At 37.7% G+C, this 22596-nt stretch overlaps 1 protein-coding gene across 2 annotated transcripts in view; it reads left to right on the forward strand.

Moving 5' to 3' along the window:
- Positions 1-18249, forward strand: part of PCBD2 (pterin-4 alpha-carbinolamine dehydratase 2) — a 45082-nt gene extending 26833 nt beyond the window's left edge. The window contains exons 1-3 of one of the 2 annotated variants that reach the window (XM_043912813.1): positions 14371-16555; positions 16783-16863; positions 17999-18249. In XM_043912813.1, the coding sequence (XP_043768748.1) occupies positions 16795-16863; positions 17999-18094 (165 nt within the window). In that variant the 5' untranslated portion in view covers positions 14371-16555; positions 16783-16794 and the 3' untranslated portion in view covers positions 18095-18249. Of the gene's footprint in view, positions 1-14370; positions 16556-16782; positions 16864-17998 lie in introns of those variants that run through there. The other variant, XM_043912812.1, reaches the window with a different exon arrangement.
- Positions 18250-22596: the final 4347 nt, after the last annotated feature.

The raw sequence follows: 22596 nt of genomic DNA on the forward strand, positions 1-22596 counted from the left end.
AGGCATGCTTTTCTGAGCCTTGGGGATTCAGGCTCTGGCAACTCTGACCGTGTTGGTCTCATGGAGGATGGCTCTTGGAGTTGCTCATTTCTCTCAGAACCACCCCCAGTTTATTTCTGGTCTCATGCCCACCCCCCATATTTACAGATCAACATATTTTTTTTTGTTTTACTGTAACTCTGGATTTGCAACTGGCCATAATTCTCAAGATTTCCATGAAGATTACAACTCAGACTACCAGGGTAGGCATGGCCCCAAGATTTCACTGGGTGCTTGAAGAAGATTAGGCAAACCAAGAGGGTAATGGAGACTTGAACTTCATTATGAAACTCTACCAATATTATAATTTTGAAAACTTAAGATGCAGATCATTTCAGAGCAGTACTCTGTTTTCTGAGCACTAAAAACAAAAACATAGAGAGCTCTTTTGTATCCTGACTCCTGGACCTTCTCTCTACCCCTCAATGAGTAGTCCTCTCCTGGGCAGATTGGGGCCTGTGTGAAAGTTGGGTAGTGGGAATTTTCCTGGTGGCCCAGTGGCTTGTGCTGTCACAGCCGAGGGGCTTTGGGAAACTAAGATCTCACAAGTCATACGGTGTGGCCAAAAAAAAAGAAGAAGGTTGGGTGGTATGCCCACAGTCACATGTGTGGCTGGGAGAAATATTTGAGGGTAAGACCTTAGGTCCCAGAGAAGTCTGCTCTGGGGATTGATCCTTCCACAGGGCACACTGCCTTCATGTGGGAGGATTTGATGACAGTGCCCCTGACGTTTCCAGGTCGGTGGGTGGAGTGTCTGTTCCAACACGTGCGGTTGTCATCGTTTTAACACTGCTGATGGTGAATACCTGAACTAATCAGTAGCTTTAACAAATGCTCAGCTAAAGAAAAATTGGTTATACAAGCTAATGTTTTCACTGGACTTTGGGGAAAAAGGGGGTTAAAAAAAAGACTTCTCATTTGTTGCATAAACCTCCAATTAGACAGTTCCTCAATTTTGCCTCCTCCGAAACTTCACAATGTGTATTGGTAAAGCATTCGAAGAATCTTTTCAATATCTTGTAATAACCTATAACGGAAAAGAATATGGAAAAGAATATATATGGACACACACACACACATGTATATATGCACAACTGAATCACTTTGTTGTATAGCTGAAACAAATCTACTTCAATTTAAAAAAATGTTCAGAAGACTTTGCTTAGAAAGATATATTTGTATATGTGTCTTTTGTTCTACATGATTGGACCATTTACGTGAAATAGTTTTTATAAAAGAAAATTATTCATTCTATGTGGAATTACCCATTTTATAAATGAAGAGCTTCTAAAAATAAGAAGACCATGGAGCCACATGGAAAATGAGTAGAATGTTTGAATATTATAAGATGGTTCAGGATCCACAATAAAAGAATACTATCATGACAGTGATTGTGGGAAAAAGGACACGAGGAAGAAAATGAAAACAAAATATATAGTAATTTCTTCTTTTTCTAAACCTTCTATAATACTTTATTTTTCTCTTATAATTAAGTTTTTAGAATAAAAATTACAGGAAACTTGGTTTTGCTATCATTAGCATTTAGGTAAAAGTGAGAAATGGAAAGAATATAATCTGATGTTAGCGATTGGTCCTAAACACACACGAAGCGTTCGGAGTTGGGCATCCTAGTGTTGCAGGCCCAGCCTCACTTTTTGTTAGGTGGCTGCCTCCTCTTGCGACCTCAGTTCTCTTCTCTGTGAAATAGGAAGGGTCAGTCTATTTGTGGAGTTGTGTAAATGTCTGGCCTGGAGTGTTGGTTTTTTTAGTGCCGTTTGGGTTTTTCCCTTTCCTTCTTTATCCAGATTGGAACCGTGAGCATCAGTGGTATCTCAGCCCCTGAGATACATTGGGATTCCTAGTCAGTGAGAAGTAATTATGTTCAGAAGGTGCTGTTTAATCAGAAAGGAGTCTATTCAGATGTATTCAAGTAACTGATAAAACAATTTGTGGTTAATGCTGAAATAATCAGAAAGTAATCAGAGATAAACTGTACCTTGTGTCTACTAAGTACTGCGGCTATTATTATTATTTTAAGGTTTATTTTTTGGAAGTATAATTGTTTATAGTGTTGTGTCTATTTTTCATGTACAGCACAGCGACTCAGTTATACATATATATGCTTTCTTTTTCATAAATACTCCATTTTAGTTTGCCACAGGATACTGAACGTAGTTCCCTGGGCTGTACAGCAGGACCTTGCTGTTTGTCCACTCTCCATACAATAGTTTGCGTCTGTTTAGTTTGCATAATCCCAAACTCCCAATCCATCCCTCCCCCGCCCTCTTCCTCCTTACAAGCACAGGTCTGTTCTCTATGACTGTGACTCTTTTTCTGTTCTGTAGATAAGTTCATATTTTATTTTTTTCATGGAAAAACTTTATTTTAAATATGGCACCTTTTGTGTCATATTTTAGATTTCACATATAAGTAATATTATATTTATTTTTCTCTTTCTTACTTCACTTAGTATGATAATCTCTAGGTCTATCCATATTGCTGCAAATGGCATTATTTAATTCTTTTTTATGGCTGAGTAGTATTCCATTGCATGCTGCTGATATTGTAATTAGCTAATATTCTTTTTTGTTGAACTTCATTTTGTGTGTGTGTGAACTTCACTTTTTGTGTATGTGATTGGTACACATCATCTCCCTGTATCCAGATGGGGGAATCTCAGCCTAGGCAGGACATGTAGCTTGCTCAAGGTCTGGGTCTAGAGCACAGGTTTTGAATTCTTGGATTGATATTCTTTCCATCTCATTGTATGCTTCTGTTACAGTAGATGTGTTTTTAAAGTGTTCATTTCCTCTGCAAAACAATTATAAAATGTAAATAAGTTAACCACGCTTTATGTGTTTCCCTGTTGATGGACATTTGTTTTTTCTGATGTTCGTTACTACAGTGAGTTTTGTTAACAGGCATCCGCTTGTGGACAGGTGTGAGAGTATCCTTAAGGTATAGATCTAAAAATGAAATTGCTGGGACAACCTTCTGGTATACAGATTAATAAAACATTAAGGTTCAGGATTGTGTGAAGGACAGGACTTGGAGACATTCACATAGAAGCCCAATGACAAGGCTGTTTGTCGTTAAAGAACCCCACCCATACATGAAGCCAGTGAAATCTGTGGTGACCTAAGCCCTTAAGACCTCAGAGCAGTAGGAGCTGGTTTTGAAGTGGCTCTGGAAATCTGGGGAAGGTGTGCATAAGGTGCCAAGATGGAGCACAAGTGGGGCTTCAGTCCACCTACTGAGTACTTCAGGGCAGAAGAGATCCACTTTTAACTGAAATTCGCTGTTGAGAGCATTAACTTGGAGTGTCATCCATCCATGATACTACAGATTTGTAACTTGCTACCTTACATGTTTATAAATGTGCAAAGGTTAGGTTTAAACTCGTTATTTTATAAATGTCGGTTGCCTGAAAACGATATTCCAAAAGGATATTTTCCCTTTAATTTCTCAAATCAGAAAGCTCCAGATTGTGATGGAAATGTAACTACTTGCTGCCTCCTTTCCTCTGCAGATCTGTGTGGGAGAGACTGAAAAATGGTGCTATGTAGTCCGTTGGCTTCTGCACATTACTTGAAGTAGATGTAGTGTGGACTTCAGTGGGGCTGGGGTTGGGATACAGATGCAGAGTGTCTGCTAGTGCTGTCTCATCCAGCTGGCTTTAAGTAATCTCATTGCTTTCAGTGGAAGAATCCTATTTTACTCTGGTCTTCATGGGCAAAGATAATTATATATATTTGCCTGGGTAAGCAAATCGATCAACTTGTAATAAAGTGTATCAGACCATTTCTTTGGCAGGACCAACCAGAACAGTTTGTGAAGCAGAGCTGTTTCCAATGGAGCATGGAAAGCTTTGAAAATTCTCAGTAATAGCAGAAAGCAATATTTGAAACCACCCTTAAACAATTGTTTGTTTTCCTCTTTCCTAACCAAGTTTATAAAAATTTGGTCAGACAGGCGTTTTGTTTTGATTTAAAATATTTTCAGTGAATTGTTATCTGCCGAATGCACATGTGTTCCTGCACTTTTTCTTTCATGACTGAAATTTAAACCCTTCCCTGAAGTCCCCCTGAAAACCTTCCTCTGCCCAGTAAGGTTTGCGTATGGGAGGAGGGTGAAGGGATTGGGACCCTGGAGAAACCTTGCTATTTGAAATCTGCCTGTGCAGTTGTGTACCAGAAATGGCTGTGGTTAGTGCCGTAAGGGCTCTTTGTCTTTCTCCTCTACCAGGATTCCTCACCCCCGAAAGACGTTGGTTAATGTGGGCATTTCACTTTGGTTAATCAGATCATGAGTGCCTGTGAGCACGGCAAGAGGCATGATTGAAGCATTTATACAAAGTTGGCTCATAGTAAGCCGCATAATTTGTTTTAAAGAATTACCTCTTCAGTGACATTATATATATTGAAAAAAAAAAAAAGCCCAAAGATTGTGGTTTATAACACCACACCTGGTCCACATTGTACTGGATGAATCCATATTTGCTTCGCTGTAAATGATTTTGCGGGTGGAATTCCTGGATTGTTTTGTGTCTTGTAAGCCCTTGACATTGTACTGGTACCTGTGTGCGCACAAACCTCCTGACATGGGAAAGGCCAGCTCAGCCTTCCACTGAAATGCAGGTTGGCTGCATTTATTCTGCATGTTCTTAGAATGAGGAAATGATATGACAATAAACAGAAATGCCCTTGCTGAAGAGAGAAGGGAAGCTGGTGTTTATCTGGTCAGGTGGTTTAGATTAGCCATGATGCGGCTCTGTATTATGTTACTTTAAATCATTGTGTCCCAACAGGACATAAATTATGAAGATTGTTACAGTATGTTTCATCCTATGTAAGATCAACAAATTGGAATAATTTTTTTATAGGAAAATCACAGTGCTTTTTGGCAAGACTATTGAAGCCTTTAATTTGACTTGAGTATTTCTCAAATATTATTGCCTAATATATAAAGTATGATTTGCATAAGGTATGAAATAATAAACTTTTAAAAACAAAAGGGAAGAAATTCTCTTTAGCAGTTGCATGAAATGGCAAAGTGCTCTCACTCCATCAGGATCCGTATGCTTTCTTTGTCCTCGTGTCTTAAAGCCAGTTTGCGGTCCTTTCCTCTGATGCGATTGTGAGTGGGATCGTGAGCGCAGGTCTTGGTGCAGAGATGAAGCTTTGCTGTGTGCTGTCTGCCCGCCAGCCCTCACCTGCACAGAGAAGGCAGCTGCTCTGGGGTGGAACTGTATGGGAGCCTGCTCTAAGGTGGAGAAAAGTTTTCCCATTTACATACGTCCAGGAAAACAAACCCTTTTTTTTTTTCCTTTCAGAACTTTGTGAATTAGTTTAAAAAAAAAAAAAAGGCAAAAAACAACCCAGACCCCAAAACTGTACTTGATCAACAACTAAAGTTAAGGTAATTTATGTAAGAATATTACAAAAAGAATTCATTTAAGTAAGCATTTACTCTTTTAAATAATTCTTCTCTTCATTACTGGTTTTCTGAGTTATTTGCCTTATTTGTGAATTTTAAACACAGAGACCATTTTTCATTTGTATTCGGGATGCATCTAAATTTATTTGGCTACACAGAACAAATTTTCTAGATTAAAAAAATAGCATGAAATTACTTGGTGTGGGATTTAAGCAAATTGGAGCTTTTTCAGTGTCCCACAGTAGTACATTTTCTACATGTTCTTATCAGACCTCCTTACACTTAGAGTGAACTTAAGAAGTAGTAGAGCCTCTGGTTTATAGAGACTGGGAGAGGTGAGACAGATTCAGGATTTGCTCAAGGCCATAGAATGAGAGAGAGCTGGGGTTAGAACTTTTTGGAATATGATGACACCTGCCCCCAATGCCCGCCCCCCACCGCCCCCGGCGCCCCAACAGACCTTGTGATCTTTTGATACCAAAAATAGGGTAAGTGCTAAGTTTTTTCTACTCTTTGAAGTAGAAAAAACTTTTTTTTCTTTTAATTCTTTAGTAATACTGTTTAGAACATAAAACCAAAAAAGTCCCTAGTTTCATCAATAAGGGTAGGAATAGAGCTCTCCTTAAGCCTCATCATAACAGATTGAGGATAAACTCGGAGTATACTTGTGGTTTGCTTCAGCTCAGTGTCTGAAGACTGACAAGTTCATGGACCTTTCCAAGTTCATAACCTGTGTGTGCACTTTGAAACAAATAAATACAGACGACTTATGGGATGGTCTCTATCTGCACTGGGCTTCTTCACGATTGGCATCGTCTTCTGAGACGTGGGTCTGGCAGACTGTTTTCTCCCAGTGATTCATTGCAGCCGTCTATCACTGGATGTCCTCTGTGGAATGATCAGGATGTCTGATGGGGCTTGAATAGTTGGGTGATATATTTTTCCTACAGAAAATATTGGCAAGTGTTGCTGAAACTGTACTTAAAAACTCTTACCAGGAGACTTGATTCTGTTTAAAAATAGTGAAAGAAAGGATAAGTATGAATTCACTGATGCTGTACAGACCTTTTTATACCATCGGATATTTTGTGATGTGAAGTGGAATGAAACTGTTTTACAAAATGTATACTGCTTGTAGAAAATGTATTTACTGTAACATTAAGCCAAATTAGATACTACTTTGTTTCTTTAAAATACTTTTTGAGTGCCCCCACCCCCAGATGGTGGGGGATCGGGTGTTCTTTTTGCCCTGAGCCCTTATTTTCTTCCTCCACCCTTTTGGTTGTTGTTACTGGATCTTGACTTTCAGATTAATTTAGCACATCCAGTTTGGGCAGAAAGAAACCTTTTTGCCCTTTCTCCCTTTCTCTTTTTAAAATTAAGTGTATATATATATATATATATGTAAAATAAGGCAAGGCAGTTTCCCATCAGATATAAACTGAAATTGTGTAAGTACTAGTTGCATCTATTAAAAGGAAACAGTTGATTATAAAGAAGAAAAGATAGGGAATAAACTGCTATTTTGCATATTATTCCATTTAAAGAAATGTATTTGGCCAGATACTCCCCATATATGGTTTGGATGCATGACATTGAAGCCTAGGGATATTTTTTCTATATAAATTTGAATTTTTATAAATTTTATGATGATCACAGTATAAAGGAGTGTAAATTGTAATTCTTAAAGGATTGCTAAAACAAAACAAAAAACTTTGGTAGTCCTTGCCATACTCGCCCTTTGTAAGACTCCTGAAAGCTAACAAATATGGATTATCAGCAGATTAGGGAAGAAAACCTCCAAAAGAACTTTTCTGAGGCAACTGATTGGCAGTAATGAATAGCAGAAGTGAACAGCAAGGCATCAGAAGTTATTTTGACGTTGGTGAACTTGATGTAAATGGCTTCTCGGGTGATTTTGAAACCATTGTTTCTGTCTGCTTTAGGGGGAAAGGATGGATAGAAAACTGGTGAAAAGTACTGATTCCAGGAGAGCAAAACTAACGGATTGTGAGAAATTCTAGAGGGAACTAATCAGACTGAGCTGTTGGTCTGCCCAGTAGTAGCTACTGATGACATGGGGACGTATAATTTAAATATATGTGCAGAGGAATTCGGAAATGAATGGTGTCTTTTCAGGGGAAAAAGGTATTCTCGGTGAGTGATCGTCTTGGTCAGAATGTCTTTTTGGCACAGAGAGCTGTGTGAAGCCTAGCTATTGTACTTAGAGAACGTTCACTGAAAACAGAACAGAAATGAAGGGCTCTTAGGTAAAATTGTGTGTACAGGTGTTTATGTTGCTTATCTCTGCTGCCTTGAGAAGAGTGGATTCATGCTAGTAGACCTCTGTCAAACAGTCATCTCCCTAGCCTGGGAATTCAGGAGGTGTTTACTAATGTAATTATAAATCCTAATTCTGCAAAGAAAACTATTTTGCACCTTGTGTTTTCATTTAACGGTATGTATTGACTGATACTGTGTAATTAGCTAAAAGAGCTGCCTTATTTTTTCCAAATGGCTGTTTAAGATATGATTATTGCAAAAAAAAAAAAAAGGTGACTGAGGAACTTGTTTTTAAGGCCCTAAAAATATTATGGCTCTGTGAGTAGAGCTTTCGAAGGTAATATTTAGAAGTATGTGCTATCTCAAATGGTGTACTTATTACCAACAGCTGAAAGGGCACTCATTCAGCCTAGGGCACAGCAGAGCGTCTGCTCATTCAGTAGCTTGTGGACATTGTCTTAAGAGCTTGCGGAAGCCAGTTTAATTTCAGAGTTCGATATCCTTGGCCTGGGTTGTTGGAGATGTTGGGCTCTGCAGTGGCTCATGTGAAAGACAGGTAGACTGGAGGCCCCGTGTTGGTGGGGGTTGTCTGCCTAGACACTCACACGCTGGACTGCCTAGGGGATGGTCCTCAGGCAAGGCCTTTTGTTTGGCTTCTCAGGGAGATGTGAGCCACCTGCTTGGCTAAGATGCTTACTGACAGATTGCCAGTTCCACTGGAAATCTTCTTTTGAGGGTACCCACGTAGAGAAACAGTTTTAAATATGTTGCTGGTTTTCTCAGCCTTGCAAAAGTGTATTTCTTTGGCCTTTCTATTGTTCTTGTACTGAGTTTGAAAAGAAATTCTTCCCTTCCAGAATGTAGACACTATAATGTTGAAGTGTTGGTGGTGATGATAATTAATAGTAGCATTAACTGAGCACCTAGTAGAATGCCTGTCATACTGTAAAGTCTGCTACGTGAGTTATCACCTTTTTACGTACAGGGAAACTGAGGCTCATTTCACATGTTAAGTAATTTCTCTGAGGTCAAATAGCTAGTGAACAAAAGAGCTAGACTTGAACCTAGGTCTCTGACCCTGAAGTCTCTGCTGTTGACCACTGTGTCAACATATCAGTGACAGTTTGGAGAAAAAAAACATGATCAAATACATCTTTGGTTGGATCTGCTCCGCACATTTCTTGTGTTGTTAATTGAGAATATTCTTCTGTTGCCTGCAGATTAAGATCTGATGTTCTCTTTGCAGCAGCTGGAATAGTTGCCCATGTTTTTTAGAGAAAGTCATTGTGAGATGTGAAGTCATATTCTAGGGCAAAGAAAGCCTTTCCTTGGTGTACCAAGCAATGTTTGTGTGATTGATCAGTCATCAACACCAAGAGAAGGTCCTGTCCTGTGACATGTGCGTGCTTGGCAATGATCTTGCTCTGCATTTTGCTTAATAATTTTCATTATTTTTAATTAAAGTTGAAGAAGTGCAGACTCCAGCTGAAATTAAGGTAGGTTGTGTTGCCGGAATCTGGTAATTACTTTAATTGATCACAAGATAGTTTCCTTGATCACCAATTAGACTAAATTGCCGATCATGTTTCAAGACGTGAAGAAATGCCCAAACTGATTTATGTAATAGTGTTTTCATTTCTAATCAGACATAAATATCGTTTCCTTTCATAGCAATTGTATTTTATATAAAAAAAAAGGGTTATAGGCCTACAAACATGAAGGTGATTCATAAACAATAGAGTTCTAATTCATTGAATTAGTAAAGGAAGTATTTAGAGGCTTAATGGAGATTGTACTGGGGAAATTACTTTGGAGTTGCTGGTGCTCATTTTCTTAGTGGGAGATGTGTTCTTTTTTAGTGTGTAATTAAAATAGTCTATAATCAAAATATAAAAGGCAGCTGACTTAAAGAACATATCAAAGAGAATTGCTCTGAGTAATGACAGATTCATATTGGAAATATGTGCTAGAAGTTAAGTCTTAGAACTTTAATAAATCATACATGTTATTTGGACTAAAGCTGTGTTTTAAATTCAGGGTGCTGTTAAACATTTCACAGATCAATACAGGGTTTTGTTTCGGTTTTGTGCATCTGATAGTCTTTCATATTTTCATGGAGTAAACTGAAACAAAAGGAACTTTAAGAAAAATTAAGGTTCCCAAAGAATACTTGATTTGGGGGTTCATGGAAAAATCTTTTAATTGCTGATGGTTTAGAGATTTCCAAATGACAAACTTCATTGGCCCGATTTACTGTGATTGTAATGCTTACATTCCTTAAAATGGCAGAGTGACTTAAAAAGTCATACTTCATCATACATTCATGGACTTGTTCATAAAACGTTTGTAATTTGCAATAGAGGAAAGACTGAAACCATTATCAGCCATTATATGCTATTTGTTGGACATATGTTTGTTTGAAATGGCCGTGGCTCAACAGAATATGGCTCATAGACAAACTATGCTGTAAATTGGCACTAAAAACCCACCTAAACAGGTAGGCATATGTTAAGAAGTTAATGTGAGCCAAAATATTTTAATATGAACCAGGTTACATACATTGCAGGATCCCAGTTCCCTTTACAGTGAGACCTTCATTTGCATGGTTTCCTCATTTTTTCCCTAGCCAGCTTTAAAAATAGGTCATGTATGTATTGGTTCAAAAGTTAAAAGGTACCAAAGAGTATAGTAAGCCTCTTCCTCTTCCTATTTCTGATTGTCAACCATCCAGTTCTCCCTCTGCCCAACCCCCATCATTCACTGTTACCAGATCCTTATGTATATCATTCCAGATATATTAATTCACGTGGTTTCTTTTCTTTTCTTTTTATACAACTTATAGACTATTGTTATCCATGTTTTTCTTATTTAGTAATATATCTTGGAGGTATTTCTAGTCAGAGGATAAATAGTTTTCTCCTTCTTCTTAATGGCTGCATAGTATTCCAGTGAATAAATGTACCATAAAATATAGTTTAATCAGTTCTTTACTGATGGACATTTGGCTCTTTCAAGCCTGTCACTGTTAAAGACTGTGCTGCAGTGACCATCCTTGTAATTTATGTATGGATATGTCTGCAGGAAAAATTCCTAGAAATGGAATTGCGTGGCTGAAAGGCATAGTCATATCTTCCTAAGGGCATAGGCATTTTTAATTTTGATCTTGTCGTGTTCTCTTCCATAGTGATTATTATATTAATTTATTTTCACCAAAAATATATGGAAGTGCCTTTTCTCCTGTACCTTCACTAACAGAATATTATCAAACTTCTTGATCTTTGCCAAATAATAGATTTAACTTAGTTCCCCACACCCTGACTTGTTGAGATAAAATTGACAAATAATTTAGTTTTAGTTTGTACTTCTATATATGAGATTAAGCAATTTTTATGTTTAAAAACTATTTGATTTCTTTTCTATTAGCTATTATGTCCTTAACCATTAAAAAAAAATTGCATGTTTGGTCTTTTTCTTATTTGTCAGATCTCTTTATGTGCTGAGGAAATGTGTAATGCAAATAAAGTTTGTTGTTTGTTTTTAATTTGTTGATTTTTATTGTCATACAGAAAAATGTTTAATGTAGTAAGTTTTATCTTTTTTTAAGTAGTGGTTTAAAGTTTTCTGCATGTAGAATTTATACATTTCTTCTTAAGTTTTACTCTTAGATAATTTTTGGTGCCATTTTAGGTGGGAACTTTTCTTACAGTATATTTTCTAATTCATTGTTTTTATAAGAAGACTATTGACTTTTGTGGGGGAAGGGCATGTTTATTTTCTACTTCAATGGGAATTCTTCCAGTGTTTCCTTGTTAAGAAAGATGTTGCCTTTTGAACTGAGAATATATACTCTCATTTAAAGAGGAGCCCATATGTTTTTACTTCATTAAGAGTTTTCATGCATAAAAATATTGAATTCATCAAATATCTTTTTAGAATTTATAGAAGTCATATATAATTTTTCTCTTTTGATTTATTAATATGGTAAATTATATGAACAAGTCCCCAGTATTGAACTATCCTTGCATTCTTGGAGTAAATCCTATTTGCTCATGGTGTTTTGTTCCTGTATACTCGAAGTTTTATTTATTAGGATTTCAATTAATATGGAATCTACAGTTTCATTATTATGTACTGTCTATATGAGAATTTGGAGACAATATTATTATAGTTTAGGGAAGTAATTTGGAAATATCCTTCTTTTTCTTTGCTCTGGAATAGTTTAATCAGTATTAAGAGTTAACTGTTCCATATAGGTTTGGTGGAATTCCTCTGTGAAATGATTGGGAAGTGTTACTTTTGTGTGTCACTCTTAGGCACATTTCTCTTTTACAGTTATTTAATTATTTAATTTTTTTCTCTTCTAGAGTCAGTTTTGATCATTTTTTCTCTCTCAGAGAACTATCTTATTTATGTTTTAAAGTTTATTTGCATCAACTTTGTTTAAAAATCATTTTTTGTATGTTTTAAAATTTTTCTTGTAATTGTAGTTACTTCCCCATTCTCATCCCTTTACCATAGTTTTGTTTTTTTTTTTACTGTACAGTTTTAGTACATATTATTTTTTAGTTCTAGTGCTTATGTCTTACACCTTTAAATATACATATATCTTTTTTTTTTTTATATCTTTAACATTTGATATTTCAAATGTTGCAAAAGCAAAAGCTTTTAAAGATTTTTTTTAAACTTTCATTTACCTTCCCTATTTCTATTTCCTTCAGCTCTTTAAAATATTTATTTATTTATTTGGCTATGTTGGGTCTTAGCTGTGGCATGTGGGGTCTTTTGTTGTGGTGCATGGGCTCCAGGGTGTATGGACTTAGTGCTCCATGACATGTGGGGTCTTAGTTCCCAGACCAGGGGTTGAGTCAGTGTCCCCTGCATTGCAAGGCAGATTCTTAACCACTGGATCACCAGGGAATTCCTTTTACTCTTTGAATAGTTTATAACATTTATATTTTATTCTGTAAGTATAAACCCCAATAGTTGTTTTAAATGTATTTCTAGAGCTGAGTGAATTTATTACTCATTGCCAGTACTTCTGGTATAGTTTCTCCATTAATCTTTTAGTTACATATATTTCATCCTTTAATAAAAATTTCCTCAAGAAGGGTGAATGGAAATTATTCCCGAAGTTGCTGCATTTAAAAAACGTATGTCCTCTGCATTAATTTCAAACAACGGTTTAGCTGGGTATAAAATTCTTCACACTTCGATTTCCTAAAGTCGTTACAGGCATTGCTCCTCTGGCGTGTATGCTAAATGTTGATATGTGGAAGTTTAAAGTCAGTAAGATTCTTTTCATCATTATAGGTGAATTGCTCTTTTTGACTGGATGCTAAGAGGATTTTTTAAATCTTCATAGTTCATTAACTTTACTAGAATGTATGGAAATGGATGAATTCTTAGTCTATAGATTTAAATCTTTTCTTTCTGGAAGTTTTTCTTGAATTAAATCTCCAGGGTTTTTTTTCGTTTCTTTCTTCCTTTTTTTTTTTTTTTAAAGTTCTTTTATTGACAACAATTATCTATAAGTTAAATGTACTTCATTTTCTGTACTTACTGTTTTCTAGTTCTTATAAACTCATGTTGATTTCTACTTCATTTGTTCATTTTCTCAGTCCTGTTCTCTAAACTTCTTATTAGTTGCTGGTGTCTATTCTGCCTTGGGCTGTTAGCAACTTTCTTTGATGGAATGGTTTTAGAAAGCCTGTGCATATAGCTAGCTCAAGGCCTTTAGATTCCAACTGGCATCCTGGTAACAAGTAGCTAGGGCTATACAAGTAAATCTTTGAAAGAAAGGACAGATGCTTTTCACGATTTGCCAAGTTTGCTGTTTAGTCATATTCCTGCTTTATTATTTTCCGGAGAATCAGAATCCCCCTCTGAGGTTCTGCTTTTTCCCTCTCCTGGCATACTCATCTAACTTCCTTGCAGAAATTCTTTTACTTTAATTTGAATGTGTACTGTTATAGATGTTTTTAATTTGTAGATTTAAAAATAAATATTTTCCCATCAGCAGATGAATGGATAAGGAAGCTGTGGTACATATACACCATGGAATATTACTCAGCTGTCAAAAAGAATTCATTTGAATCAGTCCTAATGAGATGGATGAAACTGGAGCCCATTATACAGAGTGAAGTAAGCCAGAAAGATAAAGAACATTACAGCATACTAACACATATATATGGAATTTAGAAAGATGGTAATGATAACCCTATATGCAAAACAGAAAAAGAGACACAGAAATACAGAACAGACTTTTGAACTCTGTGGGAGAATGTGAGGGTGGGATGTTTCAAAAGAACAGCATGTATACTATCTATGGTGAAACAGATCACCAGCCCAGGTGGGATGCATGAGACAAGTGCTCGGGCCTGGTGCACTGGGAAGACCCAGAGGAGTCGGGTGAAGAGGGAGGTGGGAGGGGGGATCGGGATGGGGAATAAGTGTAAATCTATGGCTGATTCATATCAATGTATGACAAAACCCACTGAAATGTTGTGAAGTAATTAGCCTCCAACTAATAAAAAAATTTAAAAAAAAAAAAATTTAAAAAAAAAAATAAATAAATATTTGGAGGATTATTTGGTTCTGTTATAAGGAAGAAAGATTATGGAATTAGATTTTTGCTCCCAGAGTAGATTGAATATTCTTTTCCTAAGGAAGAATTAGGAGTAAATCCTGTGTAAATAGTTTATTAGGCTTTGTGATGTTTTATTGAATGTAAATATTAGGTGACAGTTGAAGGGAAATATGCAAAAGCAAGGAAAATACAAATTTGGAGGATCTTTGGATGTGCTTTTTTTTCTTTTAAGCATTGTATGTAGATAGGGTGGATGCTTTTTCTTTGATAAGTGTACCTTTAATGATATGGCTGTTCTCTTATAAGTCATATTTCTGATGGAATAGATTTTGCTACTATGCTGATAGCATGCTGGGTGGTCAAAGATTTAAGGATTTACACTTCGTACCATGTTCAGATCAGACACTCATTCAGTCCATTTGACTCTTGGGCAATGTTAAAGTATTCTAAGCATCACTTTGGACCTTTTTGGATAGCTTTGTTCAAAGAAATTGTGGCCACAGGGCTTAAAAGCTTGGACAGTGACCCACTGTGCCCACCTGATTTCTTGTTATTCAGTTGTTTTCCCCAATCAGTGTGCCTCAGAATGTTATCCCACAGTGTATTATTTGTCTGATATATGTGTGTCAGTTTCTGTTTAAGGCCCATGGGAAAAGGAGAGGCCCATTCTTCCTAGAGACAGCAACTAGAATCTTAGATTCTCAAAACCACGGGAGGGCTTTTTACTTATCCTTACGTTTTGTAAGGTTTGTGGTATGCAGTTTGGCCAGAGGCTGTAGTGGTAGCATTGTGTGTGTTAGTAATCTCTTACTCTGTGCCACGTGCTGTGCTGAGTGCTTTTACATCCCCATCTCTTTTTTAAAAAGTTAAATTATGTGAGCTTTTTATTATTATCCCCATTTTACTGATAAGAAAATTGAGGCTCAGAGTTAAATCACATGACAGTTGAGTAATAGAATTGGGATTTGAATCCCTGGCTCCCTGGCTCAAAAATCCATGTCCTTAATGTCTGTATTACTGTCTCTCAGGGGTGGTGATGTGATTGTAAATCTTCTAAAGCTAAATGAGAATAAGGCATTAGAAGCAAGCAGAGTTAAAATTCTCATAATAATTTAGTACAGGTTTACTCTGTTTGAATAGTTAAAACAAACTTTCTCATTCGACTTGTCCCTTCCCCTCACATAATCTAGAGAATCAGATTGAAATAAGAAGGGGTGGGAGAGTGAATATTGTTTTCCCACTGATAATTCCATGCATGGTTAAGTGGATTTTTCTTGAACTTCCTTCCTTTTCCTAGTAGGGAAAACCTTCAGGCATTAAGTGTCAAAATGGAAATCTTTATCCTGAATGAACTCGATTGTGAGATAAGAACCATTATGAATGACAGAACTGTTTGAAAATGATATCTTCCATATTTCTGTTAACTTGGAAATGTGCTCTTATGTCATTTGGTGATTCAAAAAACATAGCCCAACTAACATCAGATTGGTTTTTCTGGATAGGGGTAAAGAAGTTAAATATTTATATAGCTGTAATGGGTACTGCCCTGTGAATTCCACTGTAACTTTATAATTAATGTGCCATTACCTTAGGGTCTTACCAAGTATTTCTGCCTTCTGGACACGAAAGAGACAAACTCTTCTATTGTTTGCAATTACCCTCATAAAAATTTGAAAGCAAGCAAAAAAAAAAAAATGTTTTTCTTTCCTCTTAGGACAAGTTTGCCTTCTGCTTAACAAAATTAGGTTTGCACTTTCCCAGTGGTATGAAGTCAGTGCCCTGCAGGTCCCCACTCAGGCCTGTGGCTGGCTTTGCAGCCGTCTGCCCCAAGCGGAGTGTTTTCTCTTCGAAATGGCAGTGCTGGGCAGTAGTGAGAAGATCCCAAGCGGGCAAGCCCTTCTTTTCTGTTCCACTCTGGGTGTCAGTGAAAATAGTCTCTCATCCCTTTCCGTCCTGCCTGGGGGTGGGATGGTGGTTCACTTCTACCAGAGCTTTCGCTTAAGACGCACTCTCACATTTTCCCATAGTCTTTGTGGTCAATACCTTAGCAACCCAGTCACTAAAAACAAGAGGAGCAGTGCCGCAGGAAAAGTGACTGCTAGGATTTGGGGCCGGGTAGTGAGAGCCAGGACACTGAGTTGAAGGGAAATTATTCCCTGTTTTAGAGAGTCTCGTCCTGAGGACAATTAAACAGTCCAGACAGGTCACTGGGTGAGACCAATTTCCCTGTTTGTTTATTTGAGCCTGAGTGTTTTTCACCATGCAGCAGCAGGTCACAGTCCTGCTACACTGCTACCCCACCTCTGTGGAGAGCAGTCCCTTTTAGTATTGATTCTCCAGGCTTTCCTAACTGTGTCTTTGTCAGGTTGCTCTGGGGTCCCTCTCAGGTCCAGGGCACGGGCAGTGTCAGTCATCACTTTTGACTTTGTCTTATGCAGGCCTTTGGCTTTATGTCCCGAGTTGCCCTACAAGCAGAGAAGATGAATCATCACCCGGAATGGTTCAATGTGTACAACAAGGTAACTGAATTGCCTTATTTTGGGATCACCTTAATTTTGGAGTTAAGAAACTTCTTTCTTCCTTGTCATCCTATGCAGCTAAGTGTCATTGTGCTTAGGAAAATACTCTCTTATTCTTTCTCTCAGAATCCCTGTGTATTATTGCAGATTAGTAACAAATTTCACATCTACTCAAAAGAACAGTCACTAAGCTCCTTATTTTCATGCTTGTCTTCTACCGAAACTATGGAAAGCAGGCCAAATTAGACTCCTGCATTAAGCTTGAATATCAGTCCTGTAGATAACATTTTTTAAACTCTCTTAAGGTAAATTATTGAAAGAAATGGTAGCAAATCAGAAAGATATGGGTTTTTTATCTCATTGAAATCAATTTGTTCAAGTAAATTCTCTATTCTCAGTGGGAACTGACCTTCTTAACAGCAGGGGGCACAGTGAGAAGAATTAGGCTTGCCCCCAAAATGTCCTTACCTTCATGGTCATGCCATGTGGAATTTCTTATCATCTACATTTCTGTGAGGTTCTCTTGTCTCTTGAAAATCCTCTTTGAAAAATTAACATTTCATATTTTTGTGATTTACTGCAATAATGCAGAGGATGCAGGTACCAGCATAAGCTTTTATTTCCTAGTTGCCTTTCTTCACCCATAATTTTGCTTTTGCTTATTAATTGGTTTGTCAAGAGGCAACAGTCTGTTCCTCCACTGCCCTCCCCAACTTCTCTAATTTGGAAATGGGCTTTTTTTTTTTAACATGGTTGCTAAGGTATTACATTTGATAGCTTAGTTTTTCTCAGTGACCTGAAAAGAGTGTAATTAAAGTAATGGGAGTTAAAATGGAACCTCAGCCTCTCTCTCTCTCTCTTTTTTTCCCCCAAGAGTCAAGATTTGAGATTTTGGCAGCTCATTTGCCCCTCTTATGAGAGAACCTTTTTATCCCTGGGTGGCTGCTGAGCTCAGCCCGGAGTTTACTGGGTTTTGGAAATGCATTGCTTATTCATAATGTAGTATTTTCTAAATCATTTAATCTCCCCAATTCTCAAAGATAAATATTGAGTAATAGATTGATTTCTGAACCACCAAAGGAGAGTACCATGAATTGCAGCTCAGCGTTTTAAAAACTGTTTCTTTTTTTCTTAGGTCCAGATAACGCTCACATCACATGACTGTGGGGGACTGACCAAAAGAGATGTGAAACTGGCCAAGTTTATTGAAAAAGCAGCTGCTTCTCTGTGACTCCTTCTAAAATGCATGTAGAATCTTACATACACATCTAGCTGCAATGGACTTTGAAGACAATTTATATGAATAAATTAAGTTATAAATTTAGTTCACCTTTTGAACTATCATTTTGTAAAATCAATGCTTAAATAAAAATGATTTAAACTTGAGGCTGAGGTATTTTTCATTATATCTAATCACATATATAAGGTAAATCAACCCAGGTAATTCTATTAATATAAAAAAGATAAGTAACATTCTTAGAGATTAGAAATGGATATGCAGGAGCGTTCTCATATCTGCAGGATTCTCATATGGGCGAGCATTTTATATACCAGAAATTCAAGTGATTATGGTGACTTTACAAATGCATTGTATTGGAAAGCACTTGTAAGGTAGAAAAAGAATGATGACTCTATAGTAAAGGGTTTAACTGTATGTAAGGATTCTCATGACACTAATTGATTTGGAGTTTACCTGTTGTTGCTACTTAAGTCGTTAATGAAGTTACAGAGATTACATAAATTGGTTGAGCTGTCTGCGTTTTACCCTTCCTTTTCAGATAGGGAGAAAGGAGAAGACAAGTGTCTTGTTCATGGCTTCCAGCAAGGTGAGGCAATAAAAGGATTCACTGTCATAGTGACCAGCTTGCCACATCATTAGCTAACATACTGAGGGAAGAGGAACCAAGGATCATTTTTTTCCCCATCGTTTGCATGTTGTAACCCCTGACCTGAGAGTCTGTAGCCCCTGAGATTGAAGCTACTGGGGTATTATCCAGTTACAAGCTCTATTTATTCCATGTGTCACTGATGGGAGTAAAATGGAATATAAAGTAAGCTATTGCTTAAAAATTGCAGTAACTATTCTTTGAATGAACTCAGGAATGTAGTTATTAATGAGATTAAAATGTAGATTAAAAGAATGTGTATGTTTCCATCCAAAGAACATGCCTTATAGTAGTAGGATTTAACAAGGATCATCTTTATATTCTGCCTCACATCAGAGGCCAGAAAAATCACTTTATGTTACAAGCAAAGCTTCACCCCTGACCCCCGACAGCCCTCACCCCTAGTCTGAGAAGCCATATGGGAACATGACAAGGAGGCTGAGCTCTCTGAAGTCAATTTTTGGCGGGTTCTGTTGGCCTAGGAGAGGCAGGTATGTTCATTTTGCTCTGTAGGTATGGAGAGTACATGGGCGGGGGGCATGGAAGTGGAAGAGCCACTCAGGCCCTGTGGCTGCTGGGAGATCCAGAGCCTGGATCTTGTACGTACTTGAAAATTTTAAGAGTAAAAGGCAAAGTCATATGTTTTTATAAACTATTTCCTGCACTGTAGATTTGGGAGCTTTTGTACATTTTATTACCAAAGATTTCTAGATCAGTGCATCAAATTTCTTTACATAAGTTTTTATACATGAAAAAATTTAAATGTATTTTAAAGTAAATAATCCATTCAAACCTTATGTACTGATCACCCTGATTTAACAGTTACCAAGATCTTGCCAGTTACTTCATATAATCTCCCATTTCCTTCTTCTTTGCTTAAGTATTTAAAAGCAAATCTCAGATAGCATGTCATTTTATCCCTACATCCTCTAGTAAACATCCCTAGAAAATATGGTCATTTTTAAATAGAAACCAAAATGCACTTATCACACCTAAAAAAATAAAACCATAATTTCTTGGTATCACCTAATACCTGGGCAAAATCAAATTGTCTTGAAGGTCAAGAATGTCTTTGGACAGTAATTTTGTCCTGATCAGGATCCACATGACGTCTCCCATCACATCTGGTTGTTGTGTCTCTTTAAGCTTTCGTCTAGAGCTAGGAAGCCCCCTGCCCTTAGTTCCCTCTTATGTCACTGACCTCCTGTAAGACCTGGGTCCTCTAGAATATTCAACCTTCTGGATTTGTTTATTTGCTCCCTTGTGGTGTCATTTAACTTGTTTCGCTGTTCCTTGAATGGAAACCTTTCACCATATTTTGAATGTAAGTCTGAGAGGCTAAACTATTAACCTATATAGTGCATAAACTATAACTGCTATGGTCAGGACCTGAGAATGTAGCTAGCAATTGGCGTCTATGTGAGGGTTTGACATAAGGTCCATGTTAAGGGATGTCACATCTGTTGGAACTCATGAACTTTAGAGAATCAAAGTCTCATATCACAAGTCCATGAAAATACTCCCTGGGGTAAATTCCAACAGAACAAATCCCCAGATTTGCTCAAAGTAACTGACATTTCAACTTAAAGGAGACATTGTCAAAGTTGGAGGCCCCCAAGTTTTCTTCTGTTCCAAATCTTTGTGATAACAGTGGTTTCTCTGATATGTCAAGCTTTGGTTTCCCTCGGTTTTTTTTTTTTTTAAATGATCACTGGAATAAAGGGGGGGTTAAATAGACATGACCTATGACCCTTTGCATGACCTCCATAGATAATAAATTAGAGATAGGATGATTGACGGTGTTCTTTTCTAAAATGAAGTTAGTGAAAGCTTTGAAAATTGTGATTACTGACATTGATAGGATTTAGGAAGTCTTTAGACAAATAGGATAAGCATGATTCTTTATGTTTTTGCTTGAGCCAAAAAAGCAGTAGCACGTATGTTTTACATGGACACATTGCTAACTTCCATCAGTGTACTGAAGTACTAGACTACTAATGTGGAGCAGTCTGTATAATTTCTAATCCAGTGTTCAAAAATATACTAGTTGAACTCAGTAACTTTCAGTTCTATAAAGTTTCCTGCAACACAGCAGGAACTGTAATAGGGTTTGGATATAATATGTGAGCTTCGTGCTTCAATTCCAGTTCCGTGGAATTAGGAATGACTTGGCGAGAAGACTTTGAGTCACAAGCTGCTGTGCCTCTGACTGTCCCTGGCTGTGTGCAGCTGAGGTGGTGCTGTGCCAGTCAGGCAGAGGGTAAGTTGCTGCTAACTTACCCTCTGGGTAAGAAGCAGGGCAGAAGAGGTGGCCCTTTAGCTTCTCATCCCAAGATATTTATCCTGCCCACCTATCCATGAAGGTGATTTCAGTAGGCCGAGAGAAGCTGGTCACCTTTGGTTCCACTCATCAGCTGGAGTTCCAGTCCCAGACCAGGTTTCATCATCAGTGACTCTAGAAACCATATTCAGCTTTGGTTGGCTGATGTCATATACCAAGATCAACTGGTCTCTTCTTGAATGCTTCCAGCCTGCCATCTTTCCTTACCCCACCAAGCATCATGGAAGAATTTTTTATATTCTTTAAAAAAAAATATTTATTTGGGGGGCAGTGTCATGTTGTTGCGTCACACGGGCTTTCATGGTGGCACATGGAATTTCTAGTGGTATCTGCTCAGTAGTTGCAGCCAGCAGGCTTAGCTCCCCCATGACATGTGGGGATCTTAGTTCCCCGACCAAGGATCGAACTCACATTCCCTGTATTGCAAGGTGGATTCTTAACCACTGGACCCACCAGGGAAGTCCCAAGAATCTTTTATATTCTTAGTCTTTTCTTCATTTCTCCCTAAAGTGTGTTTTGGTGCTTAAAGAGGGGACGCATAGGAGTATATTCTTGGGGTTCCTGGAAATAAAATTCCGCTATGCTCAGCTACTTGAGTGAGCATAAGGATCCCTGAGGACATTCATTTGTGTATCCACATAGCATACATTACCGAGGGCCTCCTGAGTGCCTCGATGGAATTAGACCCACTGATGTATTGAGGCACATGGAAACAGAGATGGAGAACTGATTCAGCAGCTCTTCCAGGAGACCACTGTGGGTGTAGGCAGAAGCCCAAAAGGTGTTGGCATATGATCAAAGGAGGCAGTAGGAGGCATCAGAGAAACTTGACTCCTGAGGAAGAGAATGTAGAATAAGGTGAGGCCAACGTGTGAATCCTGAGAACATAAATCAGTGTTTCTTAGAGCTTTACTGTTGATGATTTTAAGTGGAGAGACTGAGTAGATAAGATGTTATTTCCCAGTTCAGTATTCTGCTTGCCTCCAAGAGTATTTTTCTACGAGAAATAGTTTAAAACACTTGTTCCAGAATACTTCGGATGTTGGAAGTGGTAAGGTGTTTTCCTCCTTCTATTATGGTCGAAGAAATAAAGTTTCCAGGAATTTGACCAATTTGGCTAACTAACCATTTAATTCAATACAGGACTACCCAGAAACCTATATATTGATATGCCTTGGAAGTCAAAGGAGCTAGGAGTAGGAGAATGAGAAGAATATATTCATCCCAAGAATTGAACAGAGGAATAGTGCCTGTTGCTCTTGAACCTAAAACATTTCTACCCCAAGACTCTTCCCTTACATTCTTTAGGTGGTTCATATGTGTACATTTTGGGTCCCCAGTTAGCCAGTGTTGGGCATGGATAACCTCTGCACCTCCTGTTTCTTGTGTTCTAGCCCCAAACCCATCAGAATCTTTCCTTGTCCTTCCAGGTGTCTCCAGTGCTGTGCCCTGGCTGTGCACTCTTGCTCTTAGAAGCCCAGAGAATTTTACTTTCCCCTCTTCTAT

This window comes from Cervus elaphus, chromosome 9 (assembly GCF_910594005.1).
Source record: "Cervus elaphus chromosome 9, mCerEla1.1, whole genome shotgun sequence".
Taxonomy (NCBI): Eukaryota; Metazoa; Chordata; class Mammalia; order Artiodactyla; family Cervidae; genus Cervus; species Cervus elaphus.